The following is a 15,774-nucleotide window of genomic DNA, read 5'->3' on the forward strand; positions in this document are numbered from 1 at the left end:
GAGTAAACCGCCATCAGTGCTGCGGTGAACCCCGGTCTGGTGCACAACAAAAGCCACGGCACAAAGTCGAAGTTGGTAAACGTATATCGTGCTGCGGTCTTCTGAAGACAAGGTCTCGAGCTCTTGGCCATATTGGTAATGTTTAATGTTTCTTTAATAACAAAAATCCTATGAGAAATTGTCATGCTTCCAACAGAAAGTGAGGCACAAGCAGAACACCTGTTCATAATCTTGACTGTGGCATAGGGTGCCAACAAAGGTTTCTATTCAAGAGACAAAATGACCCATTACGGTTCTTGTAGTCAAACTCAATGGTCCTTGCAATTAAGGCGAACATTCCCGAGTCTCGCAGAAATCTTTGCGAACACGACCTCTGCGCAAAGCTCTCACTGCGTTTTCACTTTCGATTTTGAAAACCTTCGATGGTAGCGTTCATTCTAAAGTTCACGGTGTCCGTACCTCCTGGCGTATCAGTCATCAGACGCATACCAGGACGTAGGTGGTTGCAAAGACAAGGAAGAGTACACGGTCTAGAGCTTGCGCCGCGATGTACCATTCCCGAAGTGCCGCGTCGTCATACGTTGTCTCCTCCTGGTCTTCATCGCTGTCTTTTCGTCGTCCAGAAAGTCCCGGTGTCCCTGCTTGTCCCGGAACCGGACAAAGAAAAGGCACCCCAGTTGCCACTACTCGAGACACCTTGGCAAGGATGGCGGGAAGCCTTCTTCTTTGGACGGACTTGATCATGTGCATACTGACCACGGTGCAAACGGCGATGAATGCGTTTGACAGGACCATAGTTCCCAGTACAATCACTGTGAAAAGAAAAAAAAAAAGCGCAGAAGGTCACCTTATGTAGTCACATTTGGGGTTCATACGCAGGATTAAGCCGCGGTCATACGGCTAATAAATCATACAAAAGACATGCCGCAGACAGTGTCGGAGGCTTGTTTCTTCCTTGCATGACGGTTCAGTCACGTTGGTCACACTAACACTGTCCGCAGACATTGTCGAAGCAAACATGCCTATGAAGCGAACATGGTCCCACAATACTTGGGGCCCGTCAGCAGATAATTATGACATCATGTCTGCAACGAACACTGCTTTTGAATGATGTACAAGCAGTGTAACTAGAGCTTTGCGATATCGGGCTAAGGAGGGTCAGTCTCCTAACTTTGTAACCTCGTGAAATACCAAAAGCGCCTCGTGATCGCCCATCAAAACTTCTAATTTCGGTGTAAATAATTCCTCACAAGAGCGATCCTAGCGTAAGGTGACTAAGAGCACAATTTGTGCTTGGCCCACAAGCAAACAAGCTATGTATACGATGAATGTCTAGACTGCGAGAGGTCGGCCTGCTGTTGACGTATGCCGAGAGTGGTTCCCGCCCTAGATGTGCAAGAACCGATGTCGACTAATAAGGGAGTTTTCGTAGACCGCGTGTCCCCCTCCGCTAAGCCCTACGCAACGAAGAAGCCGCTACTGCGCCTGCACTCCAATGGCCTTGGCTGCAGAGTTGCGGGTATCGTAGCGGGTTGCGCAGAGCGTTGCGGGACGGAGCAAACGATCTTCAAAAACTCCCTAATAGGTAGTTTTCGTAAACCGCTTTTCTTCTTCCGCTAAGCTATCCGCAAAGAAAAGACCGCTACTGCGCTTGCGTCCCGCTAGCCTTGACCGAAGAAACCCTGATCTCGTATCAAGTTGTGGAGAGCTTTGCGGGATGGCGGAAACGATCTACGAAAACTCCCTAATACCTGTATATTAACCTCGCGATCGGATCCACCGGAAAGATTGTCACAGGCATTCATGAAAGGGGCCGTTTTATTTTTTGTGGCGTGGAGGTTAGTGAAATAGATGCAAGAGCGTAGATGAATTTGTGACAGTAAATTATGATTCCGTGTGTTTAAATAGAAAAAGAAATCACGGTAAAAATTTTGTAAATTAGGATAACGAAGAACATGAGAAAATCCACTCCGTTGTCCTTCGTCCCGTTCCTAACCACATACTGTTAACAAACCGGTACGGGGAAAGGCTTATTCTCATGGCCCATTCAGCACGACTGGTCAATATTGGTTCGATAAACGTTGAATCTTCGAAATAGTCTACCCCTGAAATTGAGACCATGTTTCATTCGTGTCCTTGATGTTGGTGATCTGTTCTTCAAAGTTATTTTCGTGAATTTCTACAACACCAAAGATAATCTTTAAATAATAAAAGATGTCAGCTTCGGGACAGAGGATAGGGAGGGTATAAGTTCTGGAATAAATACTATGGTAGGTAACAGGTTAGAAGTTAAGTGGAAGCTCCTTCACCTCTTTCCACTTTAGCGAACACTGGAAAAGAGGCCGTTTCCTCTCCAGTATTCGCTCTGCTAAAGTGGAAGTGGGAGGAGCTTCCATTTTACTTTCAATCTGTCATCGACTATAGGGAAGGTATCAGCTTCACCACCGAAACAAAGACTAGGAAAGGTTCTCACTTTTGAGATAAAAGCTAGAACAGGTATCAGCTTCAGTACAAAGACTATACATGGTTCTTACGTGACGTCACTTCCTCTACTCCCGCCCGCCGACCGCCATTGCCAGGAACTGAGAAGCAGACGCGGACGCTGCCGCCGCCGCATGTGCGCCACTCGATTGCGACTTCGCTACGGAATTTGCATCGCCCGTACAGCGAGATGGCGAAAGCCACTCGCCATGAGTTCTGCCCTTCCTCTTTCGAAGAGCTTGTTGGCCCCACACGGGCCCGGCATGGGTCTAAAGATGTGCGACGGCGACGATCCGTACAGGATACGCGCCGGCGCGGACACTACACCCGAAGCGGACGTGCTGCCAGCCACGACGCACGTGTACATAATTAACTATCTGCTTTTCTCGACGAACTACATGTCACTGCAACGGATGAAGGCCTTCAAGGCCCTACATGCCAATAGCTATTGCACGAGTGGATGGGCGAAGAGCCTGACAGCGATGCGTCTCCCATCAAAGCGTATCGTCGTGCTGAGCGAGGTAGGTTGACAGGCAATAAAACAAGCATCTTTATGAGCCGAAGAGCCAAAGGTTTGCCTGCTAACGAAGAGATCTGCCCGTACTTGCTGCATTAGAATTCGCAGCATCTTAGCTCGGTAAACTCGGCGCCACCATCGCAACACCATCGACACAAGTGTGCTACAAACACTACACAATTACAGAAACGCTTCGAGAAAGGTAAAAGCAAGTGATCTGGTGCAAAGCAAAGCAAAGCACCAGATCACTGCCTCAGCCGCTATGGCAATGTGCACAGGGTGCGAACAGAAACATTTAGGAATTTGCGCACAGTTGAGCAACGTATTTCTTATCTGTAATGAAGTGACGACAGCAGACAAGGACGTTGTCCAGGTTCTTAAGATTCTTACGATGTATGCTTCCAAGCCAGAAGCTTCGGCGTTTCTTGGAAAGCGGCTGTACGCTCACACTGCCGCGTTATCACTTTTGGCAAACGGTTCAGCCCTACATTTGGCTCCCTGTTACTCTGCTGTGCAGAGGACATGCTTCTGCTTTGGCAGCCGAACATGGTGCACATCGGCATGACTGCACCACTGCGACCGTGACCGTACATTAGAAGAAAGAAACGTGCACTGTGTGCGCCGCAAAAGCCGCGACGCAGCCAACACAGGAGCGGCCAACGTTGCCGGCGCCAATCCCGAAACCAAAACTATGTCAGCACCTGGTAAATGGCGTTGACATATCCCATAAGCCCCGGCTGTGACGTTCGTGAGAACTATGTATAGAGGAAGTAGCAACTTCGGGACAAAGAGTAGAGAAAGTATCAGCTTCGGAACAAAGACTATGGAAGTTATCAGCTTTGGCATAAAGTCTAGAGAACATATCAGGTTTGAGGCAAAGACCTTCCACCGTGCACACACCTATTTTGGGGGCTTTGAAGGACCCCTCGGCCACATCCGCAACCCTGTACAGCAGTAGAAGGGACACCAAGATGGACGCTCCAATGAGGGTGAACTTCCGGTCAGAGGCCGGCGGAAGCCAGAAGACCAACAGCGACACCAGGCCCGCCCCGGCCGTGGGCAGAACCACCGTGTACAAGTGGAGGCTACTCGACCTCTCCAGCAGGAAGTTATACACGATGAAAGGGTACGTGAAGTCTCCTCCGTAGTTCTGAACGCGCCTAAAAAAAGAAAGGTAGAGGTGGGACATAAGACGCGAGCTTCCTGCCACTGGTCTACTCAATGCGAGAAATTATTAAATACGCTTTAAGGTTCCAGAAATCGAAATCTTGACTTCAATCAACGCGCTTCAAAGTCATAGAGTCTCAGTGGCATCAAAAGAAGAAAAAAGGGGGGAACGGTTGGTCAACAATTTTTTTAAGATTAAAATATCGCACTCAGACTTGCATGCATGGGTTGTAAAGTATAACTACAGTACAATCAACTGCAAATCGGTAAGTAGGTGCGTTTGTTGTACCGAAGGTACGAACCTATGTACTTTTACTTTTTTCGTATTTGTATACCTGTGTCTTGGGTACAGTTTCCAGTAACTTGTGACTTAGTGAATTTACTGATTGCAGATACGTTTTGATCGCTTTAGCCAAGCTACAGACACGGTAAGAACTGGAAAGTATTGATGCGCTAATGTGGAGCCGAAGGGCACATTCAGTCAGAGACAAGAAACATCGAGATAAATCCAGACGGTGTCATTTGGTTGCCATTGTCCCCAGAATGAGCACATTAATGTTGACAGCATGAGACGGCATGTGATCGTCGACTCCGCACTGCGTTATGGACGCTACAGAAACGAAGTAACGAAACACGTTCCTCGTACCTTGCAGATACAAGTGATATGCTACCGCCTCTACGTAACCCCAAACAGAAAGAAACACGCTAAGATTACAATAAAAAGTCACGCACGCATGCTTTGGCATTCCTTTTTTTTTTTTTGTATGATAATGTATTATCCCTTTAAAAAAAAGTGTTCACGACTTTTTTTTTTTTTTTTTGTCTCTTTGGAGGCACGTTTTCTTCTCCTATTGGAGGCAGGCTTTGAATGTCATAAAGGTATTGTTCACTCTTAGGAAGGGTAAGTCGAGGTGTTACAATAAGCTTGATAATGCGAATGCTTGGGCTAGTAGGTAATTCATACTTGGATGGAGAGAGAGAGAGTCATTTTATTAAAATAATAATAAAATTTGGAAAGGGCTAGTCTAGCCGATAAAGGCTCCGGTAGTGCGGTACGCGGAACACCGTAGCGGTTTGCTCAAAGTCCCTAGTACATTTTAAGCAGCCGTATCAGTACTTAGGTGCATTCTTCAGTGAGTACCTAGATACGTACCTCAGTACGTAAGGGCCTAAGTGAGCTGGTGTACACTGAACATTTTGAAGCAACGCGAGAGTCGAGACTGAGTCACACGAAAGTTGACACCAAGAGGAGACAAGGAGAACGTCTCAGAAAGAGAAGCTTCTCTTCTCTTGGTGTCAACTTTCATATCCTCCAGTCTCGGGTCGCTTCAAAGTGTTCAGTATACGCACACCTCAGGTACTTTTTGCACGAGTCACTGTAACTATATCTTAGGTACAATTCTGAAGTACCTTTACAACCCTGCTTCTACGTAACGCGTTACTTGTACCTAAGTTACCTTTATGGGTGTAGCGAAGTAATTACCTAGTTACTTTGCAAGACAAGGAACGAGCACCATATATTTTCGTTACTTTTTGATGACGTAACGACCAGTGGTATTTGGTTATTTCTGGAAGCGCCCCGTGTTCAACACAGGTACCCAGTCTAGTTCCCCTCCCCCCCCCCCCCCCCCCCCCCCCCCCAGCTCGCACATGCAATTTGCACAACGAAAACTCTAGATACCCCCCCAGCATTATGGTATATGTCAATATAGCCACGGTAGTTCCCGAGTTTACGCGTTAAAAAAAGCGAGGAATCACTAAACGCAACAAATATAGGAAGCGACTACGCCTTCGTGAAAACGACACATTCAGAGTAACACGAATGTAATGCGTTGCGTTCGAGCCGAGGTAGGGCGTTCCCTTTAAATCGCAGTGACAAATAACGTATTTAGTTCCTCCTTTGAGCTAGTCACGGGTAACGGTAATTAGTTACTTTATTTTAGTCGAGTGTACGTGTCTGATCCAAGTCCTTCACTCAGTCTCACTTTGTGTCCGACCGTAGCTGATGCCACATTCCGACAGATCCAATCAAACAGTGCCAAGAAAGTGCACTCTCCCTGCGCTCGTTGTCTTTCTTGGTATGCTATATGATCGGCTCGACCGATCATGCACCAAAAAAAAAAAAATGGAGAACGCTTAAGCTTCGCCTTTAAAGAGTGGAACGCGATAGCGAAACATATAAACATACATATTCCCCGTTCGTTCCAGAGCCGTGCAAGCGAGCCTCGCGTGGCAAAAAAAATCTGTTACCTCAAACCTCATTTGCTGACCTTTGTTGTATCATCCTACGGCAGTGAGTCATTAAGACTGTGTATGGTTTTCACAAAAAGGTTGTCGACGCATTCCACTTTTTGTCTTTCCGCTTTTGTTTGGAGTACCTGTACGTGGAAAGCAAGAAGACGCTGAAACGTGACTTGGTGTTAAGTTTGTTTTTTGCCCCGCTGTACAAAAGTGTCATTTGCAGCGATGGTTGCGATGTACTTAAACGTGTTAAGCGCATGTGTGTTCCACACGCTGTCAAAAATTTCTTTTTCACATTGCATAGCAACACGCTCCCAGTTGAAGCTTGGCCTAGAGAAAAGGGAGTGTGTGTGCCGGTGGCCGGTGGAGTGCATGTTGCCTAAACAACCCGAGACCGTTGAGCACGTTTTTATTTTTTGTTGGGACGCAGTTCTTTTTTATGTTTTTCAGCGTACGTTAAAGAAAGAGTTGTGCTTTAGCCCGTCGGGCATACGTTTCTTGAGCGTAAGCGGCAACGATTGTGTACCATTTGATATGTTCTTTCTTTTAAGACTGTGCGAAATTCCCACTCGAGGTCACGTGGCTGTGACATCATGACCCTATCGACCAATCCTAGATTTTAGCGCACGCCGGCTTTTCTGCGACGCGAGTTCCTCGTCGCCGTCGCTTTAAGAAAGCGCAGAACAGAGTGCACAAAGGCGACGAGCGACCTTTGCAGCCGCTCGACTGGTCGGACTGAACGTGGAACGGAACATGGTAGTAACCGGTGGCCGTATAACGTTCCTCACCTGGTGGTGGTAATAGTAACGACGTTGAACTCGGACCTTCCCTCGGGAGCCGCCGGTTCGTTTCCGACGGTCAGGTTCACGTTGGACTCGGTGTCGATGAAATTGGTGAACTCGACGATGCACTCGTGCCGATCAAACGGAAAGTGCGTCATGTCCGTCTGCGGTGGGTGGGGTTGTGATAGATGGATCTCGGTTACGTGAAAGAGTACCGTAACGCACAGACATAGCTCTCGATTTGAAGTCGATTTCTACATACAATTTTTTTTTAAATTAATTATACCTTTTTGCAACGAAATTGGCATTGTCTGTGCCATGACGACCACTGCTAATACGTCGTACAAAAGACAGTTTGCAGACAGTGCTAGAGGAGTGCTTTTTGATGTCAGATTGGCTATCCAAGAACGGTCTTCAGACATGTGGTAAGCATGCATACGTATGAAGCAAGCATGTTTCGAATATGCTTGACATGAGTTTGCAGATAATTTGTTTGCTTGGCACGCCCTGCCTTTTTTAAACAGTCAAGGACCATAAAAGAAATTATGCGAGTTTACGCTGGCCAATCATGGCGTACAATAGAAGGATCTCAGCGAACGACAAACTGCGGAAATGTGCACATAAAGTGAACTGCACACAAACTATGAAGGCTCTTTCCGGCAGGATTTGTGTACCACCACGCGACTGGTCACAAAGCTTCGGTTCGGGGGGGGGGGGGGGGGGGGGGGGGCGCCCATTACACAATGCTGTTTGAGGGGGAGGCGGGAGAGGAGGGTCCCAGTAAAATGGAAGATTTCGGGGGGGGGGGGGGGGGCCGGGCCCCATGCCCCCCCCCCCCCCCCCCTTTCTGGCTACGTGCCTGATACAAACTGGTGTTTATGTAGCGTGTTCACTCACGTAAAGGGGCAAAAACTGACGCTAGGAGCGCTGCTGTTCGGGAGGGATGCGTTTTCATTTGGCGACCCCTCTCTCACTGACCCTAAATTTGCAATTTGTTGCGCCTTTAATTAATGAGTGTACGCAAGCACCAGTAATTATTTTCTTAACATTGAAATAAAAAAAGAAAACATATCGTTTTTGTTTTTTTTTTAAACATAACGGAGCTTTTGTCAGCGAAAAAGAGCCAAGCACTTGATCGTATCGGTTCGCAGTGTCTCTATTTGACGGTGCTACTCGCGGCGCTGAACTTTGCCGGCGATAGCTGTGTTAAGACTTCATTTTGAGACAAGAAGAGGAATGATAAATGATATTGTTTTAGGGGTATGCTGCACAAAAAGGAAGTTTGATCAGTTAAGTTGACTGAGTGTACAGAGCCGAAGACGCTTACAATAACGAGAAATGCTGCCAATGCGATGATGCGCGCGTCACCGCGATGTGCAGCAAAGGATGTCTCACATTGTTTAATAAACGCCTACCTCTCTCTCACCCCGAGACAGACAGCCACGTAATAAGCACCCTAACTCGGTCATAAGCAGCGGCAAGTGTGTGAGCCAGAGAACGATTCCATCCGCTTAGCTGGACGGAATCGTGTCCCGTGTGTGAACGATCTTCGATGCGTACCTTGCATGCGGCGTGGATGGGATGCACAGGACAGTAGGACACGCCTCCACCAGGAGTAGCGAGAGCCACGGAGTCCGAGCGTGAACTCAGATCGACGCTGCATGAAGGGCAGAAAGGGGGGAGGGGGTGCAGAGAGTAGGGATCGTTGCGAGTTCTCCACCATCTTGTTTCTCATAATCCATCACTCTAAAAGCCGCAGCATTCGCCTTGCTATAACACACCATGCAAAAAGACAGTCTGACACACTGTCTGAGACGTTTTCTTTTCTGTACCACGCTCCTGCCAGGTTGGGCATACAAAAGCTGTCTGCTTAAAACTGTAATGCAAACAGTAAGTCTGTATAATGCAAAAGCTGTCATCGTGCCTGCAGCGGACATAGCGTTTTTATCATGGTGTATATGAGCAATAACAAAATCTGCTCCGTCCTTTTTTTTTTTTTTTTTTTGCAAAACGCTCGGGAGAATTGATCGCGGCGATGGCAGAAGCTCGGCGAATGATGAGGCGGAAAATATGATTAGGGGTCCTATAAGAAGATATAATCTGCGCTGCGACGAATGGTAAAACGTCGTGCTCAGTGTCATAGCGCAAACTGTTTTTAATTTTTTTCCCCTCAAGATAAAAGAAGTTTTGCGCATTGTTCATACGTCGCGCGAAATAGTTCCTATACAAGATTTTGTTGTTGGAGGAAGAAGCGATGTTTTTGGCGTTTGAAACAGTACGTCTTGATAAGACAAGATATATCTTAATCTAACACGCCACCTATATACATAATATCTCAATTCTTCGCATAAAGGGGGAAATTAGTAATGCAACGCAAAGGAGCCGGTCTTTTTTTCTTTTTTTTTCTACGGTTTTTGAGGTGAAAATGAGTGTACCAGCCAACGAGACTGCGGAAGTAGTTGACACCAACGCCGAATAACAAATGAGAAAGAGATTAAGTATAGCGAACTATACTCGCACGCCATTCCACTGACCAAGAAGCGTGCTTGTTCCGGAGTAATTTAAAGAATAAAAGCGAGCTTTTTCTTTCGATATCTCCGTCATAAAACTCGACGACTTCGTTCGGAGGTCCCTGTGCATAGAGTTATTATAATGTGCGCTATAGGTCACACCGGCGCTTGTGTTCTCTTCAAATGGAAGCAGACAGCAAACAGTCGGAAATTGATTTCCGGTAATGCATTTCTATGAGAAATGAGTGCATTTTCTCCATGTGCTTCATTATAAGAGCAAATACCACGAATGAATCGTATACGTGTTAGGTAGCCCGGAATATTTCTCAGTCACGCAGACGAAAATGTTGGTCAGTTGCGGTGCTTTCTTTCGAGATCATGGCATTAAAAACGGTGCTAGAATGGCTTCATACATGTACTTATGTGCACTGTACGACACTGTTAGCGCGAACACGGCATCGGTGATTTTCTGCAGGTGGGATTACGTGCCAAGGCAATGAAAATCATCTCGAAAATCTAAAGAGACGTCAAGAACTACGCACTAACACTGATTCAGTGCCTACCTGCGCATGTAGACGATCAAAATAAAATAGAGCCGAGGAATCAGTGAGATTTGAACAAAATAATATTCGCTTTATTAACTTTGCCGCTCATGTATGGGTGCAAAGGTAAGTTTGTTCTAGCGTTCAAAACTCATACCTGCATACTTGAAAACTTTTAAAATGAGGAAGAGAGAGAAAACTGACCGATAAATTCAGCACAATATTAAAAGGTAACACAACTGTTATAGTGCGCGTAGTTTTACTATTTACGGGTTTTAACAGCTCTTAAATGGGGGCCCCATTTTTTGGTCGAATTTAAATCTCGAAAATAATCAATTTTATCGTCCCGGGATGTTGGTGCTCCTTGAACAAGTCCTACGTTCTGTTCGATTTCTATTTTTGCTTACATTCGCCGCTTGTCTTTACAAGCTTACTGTGAAACAAAGGACCAATGGCGCATTTTCACTTGCAGATTCGCGGGCGCGAATCCTTAAGTGGTAAAAGCAAGCCCGCAATACTGGAAAGTAGTTAAACATCGCTCACTGATCGGGAAAATACTGTACCTAGAACAATTTTACTTTTATAATGTAATAAAGTTACCTACTATTCGCTACGACCCAAGTAACAAAGGTAACTACTGTTATCCTCCGGCGAAGAGACAAAATGCACGCGCGTTTCCCCATATAGGAATGCACAGGAACACCGTAAAAGTGGACTTCTTGCTGTCTGCTTCAATTCGTAACCGGGTGTCCCAAAGACACGAGCGCCATTTGAACCTCCAGCGTGCACTGTGTACACTCGCGGAATGCCGGAGTCCGGCGTTTCGAATGCGTTCGACGAGTGCACCCGAATGCGTTCGACGAGGGCAGTGGAGACAAAGGCAGCAATAGCTTTACGCCTACCCCCTAATCCTTCCAATCAGAGCTCGGCGTTGAGACGTCACTCTCGTCTCCTCCTCTCCCTCAGTTTCTCGGTGCATAGATTGAACCCGAGCATTGCGTGGACACTCGATTCGGGCTCGTGAGCTCGACAAGCATTCGGGTATAGTGGCTTGTGTCCAATCGCGGCAATGAGGACAATGTCCCGAATCTATATCGATGTCTGGAACTCGACATGTGTCCTCAGGTTTGCCAACCTTAGGGCGTGGCTATGATGCACATTGACGGAACATAATCGGTTCCAGATCACGTGGCCGCTTGACCTGGTTGCGAGTTAAGGAGGTGAACGCTGCTCGTTTTTATTAGTTTTAATCCGCGATTACTGTTGCGCGAAAACAACCCAAGAAACTAATGTGTGTTTTTTAAATTGTAAATAGGTTTTTTTTTCTTTTTTCTTTTTAGAGTTCATGTTTCTTTAAATTTGAAGTGCCCCCCCTCCCCCCCCCCCCTTTTCCCGAATTCGGGGGGTGGGGGTTTTAGTCAGTGTTTTTTGGTGTTTATTTTCAGTGCCAGGCGAGAAATCGGGATTAATCGGGGACTAATGTTACAAAAACAACTGCGTATCTATAAATGCGTGACACCATTTGACGAAGAGTGACTTACAACGACATTACGACCACTTTGGGAACCCAGATTTCGCTGGCCCTCAGGCGGACCATGTTCAGACCGCCGAACTTCTCTGCGTCCCACTTGAGCCGAGGATCCGTCCACGTCTGACCCGAGAACGAAGACCAGTTGAACACGTGTAAGCAAAACAAACTCGCTCAATAAAATGCACAGCCCTTGGCAAAAAGAAAGGCAGTAAACTATATACACCCTTTTCCAAAGTGCACGCCACCTAGTAGCTGCTGCGCCAGTTATCCGAGTCCACCACTCTTTAGGCACGTACACTGATCAGGGATTGGACACGACAGCTACGTCAGCGCCCGGTTCGACTCGGCTCAAACTCAGCTCGAACTCGGCTCGAACTCGGCTCGAACTCGGCTCAAACTCGGCTCGAACTCAGCTCGAACTCGGCTCAAACTGGGCTCAAACTCGGCTCGAACTCGGCTCGAACTCGGCTCGAACTCGGCCCGGGTTAGACTCAGATCTAGTCACACGCTTATAGCCCAACAAGTGGCGACCGCCAATGTTGCTTGACACTCTTTTAAAAAGGAAATTATTTTGCCTTTTTATAAAACAAAAATATGTATATTTTGAGTTTACAAATGGCATATTCAGTGAATCAGTGAAAGCCCACGAAAACAAAATCACTCTAAAAATATATTAAAGTTGTTGTTGTCGTGGTTGCTGTTGTTGTTTTAATGGGACTAGCCAATTTAAAAAAAAAGCGGAACTTGCGTAGGCTTGTTTTTTTTTAGTCTAAGTTTGGGGCCCCATGGGGGCCACTTGAAAAGCGGCCGGATTGGTTAATTAGTCAGCTAATTAATTTGATGCTTCTTATTAACTTTTTAGCTAATTTAGTAAACTTTTCAGTTTTGGGGGCACAGTGTAGTTCGAAATTGATGCCAGACTTCATTACAGTCTTGGCATGACGCAAAATTTTCGATTAGAAAGTTAGTACTTAGTCAGCGATAGACACTTAAATAATACTACAGGAGTAATATGAAGGACGGTTTATCATGCCTAATTTTGCTAGAAAGACGAAGGGCAAAAAAGGCATCAAATTACTGAAGTATGAACGTACCATGCAGGTGTAGGCGTCCGCGTAGAAAAGGTGCCTTTTGGGATTCTGGAAAAAAAGATCAAGGCAATGTGTACATTTCACTTCTCTGATTTTTATTTTAGTGGTAATTTAATTTCAGTATAGTGTTTGTGCAAAGAATCTAGCAGCGCAGTTCTATTTCAATGTTTGTTGTTTAAGACGGAGGAAATGAAAAACATGTGTGCGTGACGCTTATTTACGTGTCTGCTCCTCGTGGGCGCAGACATATTGGTGCTTAGAAGCTAGAAACAGACTTGCCCTCGTTACTTGAAAAATGTAATGGATTACATTTACAAATTACCGAGCCTCAAATGCAACGGATTACCGTTACAAATACTTGCGCTGAAAAGTAACGGATTACTTTACTCCTTACATAACATACTACCTTCATGTTACTTTTTCCGTACACTTATCCAGAAAACAAAAAGAAACAATTTTTATATTTTTCAAAAATCTTCTGCAACACTACTTTTTATTTCTCGTACCCTGTATTCTGGTACTCCTTGTAAAAATAAAATATTGTTTACATTACTCGAAGACGATGCTCTTAGCCTCGCGCCGGGCACTTTCCAGCCGTGCCTCAAAAGCGTGCTAGAATAAAGTAGCGCACAACAAAGACAAAAAGAATTCGACCCCCTCGCGCGAGGCTACATCGTCTGTTATGCGAGTTGTGAACCCGAGAATCTAGGGGGCACGGACCCGCGTTTGATGTCTGCGCAGGTGGCGGGAGACGTCGAAGAAGTTGGAAAGGGTGAAACGGTGTAAAAGACAGGAATAAATAAACACGAAGAGCTTTCTCCTACCCGGGAGAAAAAGAAAAAGACGATGGAAGGCGACGGACAGTCTACTCGTCCTTGTCTTACATGATCTTTGTCTTCCGTATATTTGTACAAGCCTGACCCTTTTTTTTAGTGGTTCTAGTGACCGGTCATACAAAAAATCGTGTTTTCTTTTCAGCTATTCTCCCCTTCCTGATGATTTCTATTTAGTTAAACTTGCTCTCTTTATGCTGCAGAATGCTCTGCTCGTATTCTCCAGTTACTGTATTATGGTCATATTTTTAAAATGAACGAGCAATTAAAGTTATCCGTTACCAATATTTTGAAACGAAATTACATTACAAATTACTTCCGAAAAACGTAACGTGGAAATTACAAAATTACTTGAAAAAGTAACGGATCACAAGTAATCCTTTACTTGTAACGGATTACTTCTCAAGTATGGCTAGAACCACATATCGACACCGTTTGCGAACGTTACCATTCTAAAATTCAATTTTTTGAGCGGTGTTATTTGCATCCCTTGCGAACTGTTTCAGCAAGCAGGACGACGGAAACCATTCCTTGCTTCCTCCTTTAGACACGTCGGCAGAAGCAGCTCTCAATGGCACCGTTGATTCCACGCACTGGTCCTCGAGGTCCTCGAGGGCACAAAACGCCGGATCGAGGAATGGTGGAGGAAAAATAGAGAAACCAAAGGAGTGAAATATGGCTATAGAGCGCAGCTCCGACTCTGCTCACCCGATATAAAGGAAAGAGCCAACTTAATCCAATCCAATCCAATGTCACCGATATGGCTGAAGTGTCAATTCAAATGTGGCCGTTTTACGTGCCAAAGCAACGAAAGTCATCTCCTGGCACGCTCCAGCGGAGGATTAGCTGAGGATTCATTTCGATCACCCGAGGAACCTTTCGACGTGCAGCCTAAATCTCGGCTACATGGCGTCCTTTTCCGCGATAAGCCTCCATCAGAATACGGGCATACCTCGATCGGGATTCGAACCCGCCATTTGGGTGATCCGTGTGGTCCGGCCCCTTGCCTCGGAGTCCCCAAGGCGGTCGCTCATACATCATAAGACACGGCTTTCGGTGCGGACATGATGACATAAGTGTCTGCGGACATAGCTCAAACATGTCCGAAGCAAGTTGCTTCATACACATGTATGCTTTCAACATGTGTGCAGAGAATGTTTGTACAATCAATGTGACCTTTGTATGCGAGGAAGAAACACGCCTCAAAGAGTGCCTGCACACTGTCTTTTGCGTGACGTATAATCATGTCTTAAAGCGTGCGTTTTTTTTTTTTTTTTTTTTAATATATACTTGCCGACAATTTATGAAATGCAGGACGTGACACGTCGAAAGGTTCTTGTTATGGCTTCGCAGCCAACGAGTGTGCTTTGTGAGCCGATAAAACCGGCGAAGAGCGAATCACGAACCAAGAAGTAGACCGAGTCCCGCGTTGCTTAAGGTGTCGGCGACTGTATCTAGTGAGTCTACAGCTCACGTACCAGGACGGGGACGTCAAGTAGACCCAGGGAGAAGCGGACCTGCGTCGTCTCGTTGGGTCCGGACATGGGCCGAACCCCGGTGTCGTACTTCTTCTCGAGCAGCAGGAAGGACCGAAGGCGTCGGTCATTCTCGGCCTTCGACTCGTCGGTCGCTTTGTCAAAAAAAAAAGCAAAAAAAAAAAAAAAAACAATTACCATACATAGCGATAAAAAAATATTTACCAACATTAAAAAAATTATAGCTCTTTAAAAAAATTAATTTAGTAAGAGAAAGTATGGAGGCAAGTTGGTTAGGGAACATCATGCTCTAAACTTCGAGGTTTTGTGTCGTCTTGTCTGCTATTTTATTCCTTTTCTTTTTTTTTCTTTTTTTTTTTTTTGTTTAGGGGTTTTAAGATATAAAATTAAATTTGTTTCTCATCGAATAATAATCTAGAGTTTCAGTTTCTACTTCTCTTACAATTTTCTGTTTCATCTGCACTCTTAGTCAAGAGGCAATGTGTGCGTGTACGTACGCGAGTGCGTGTGCGCGTTTGCATTTTGAACACAGAACTGCGAGTTCGCACGGAGTTGGCGTTAGGTCAAATAACGTCTGCTCGTT

At 45.7% G+C, this 15,774-nt stretch overlaps 1 protein-coding gene across 1 annotated transcript; it reads right to left on the reverse strand.

The window, feature by feature from the left end:
* Window positions 1–132: 132 nt before the first annotated feature.
* Window positions 133–15,305, reverse strand: LOC8025986 (neuronal acetylcholine receptor subunit non-alpha-3). Its single transcript, XM_040208751.3, has 7 exons — window positions 15,174–15,305; window positions 12,866–12,910; window positions 11,782–11,891; window positions 8,749–8,845; window positions 7,195–7,352; window positions 3,899–4,158; window positions 133–812 (listed from the first exon to the last, which is right to left on the reverse strand). The coding sequence occupies exons 1-7, from the start codon at window positions 15,237–15,239 to the stop codon at window positions 478–480; spliced, it is 1,071 nt and encodes a 356-aa protein (XP_040064685.2). The 5' UTR covers window positions 15,240–15,305; the 3' UTR covers window positions 133–477.
* Window positions 15,306–15,774: the final 469 nt, after the last annotated feature.

The sequence above is a fragment of the Ixodes scapularis genome, unplaced genomic scaffold, assembly GCF_016920785.2.
Source record: "Ixodes scapularis isolate PalLabHiFi unplaced genomic scaffold, ASM1692078v2 PGA_scaffold8__174_contigs__length_109621045, whole genome shotgun sequence".
NCBI lineage: Eukaryota > Metazoa > Arthropoda > Arachnida > Ixodida > Ixodidae > Ixodes > Ixodes scapularis.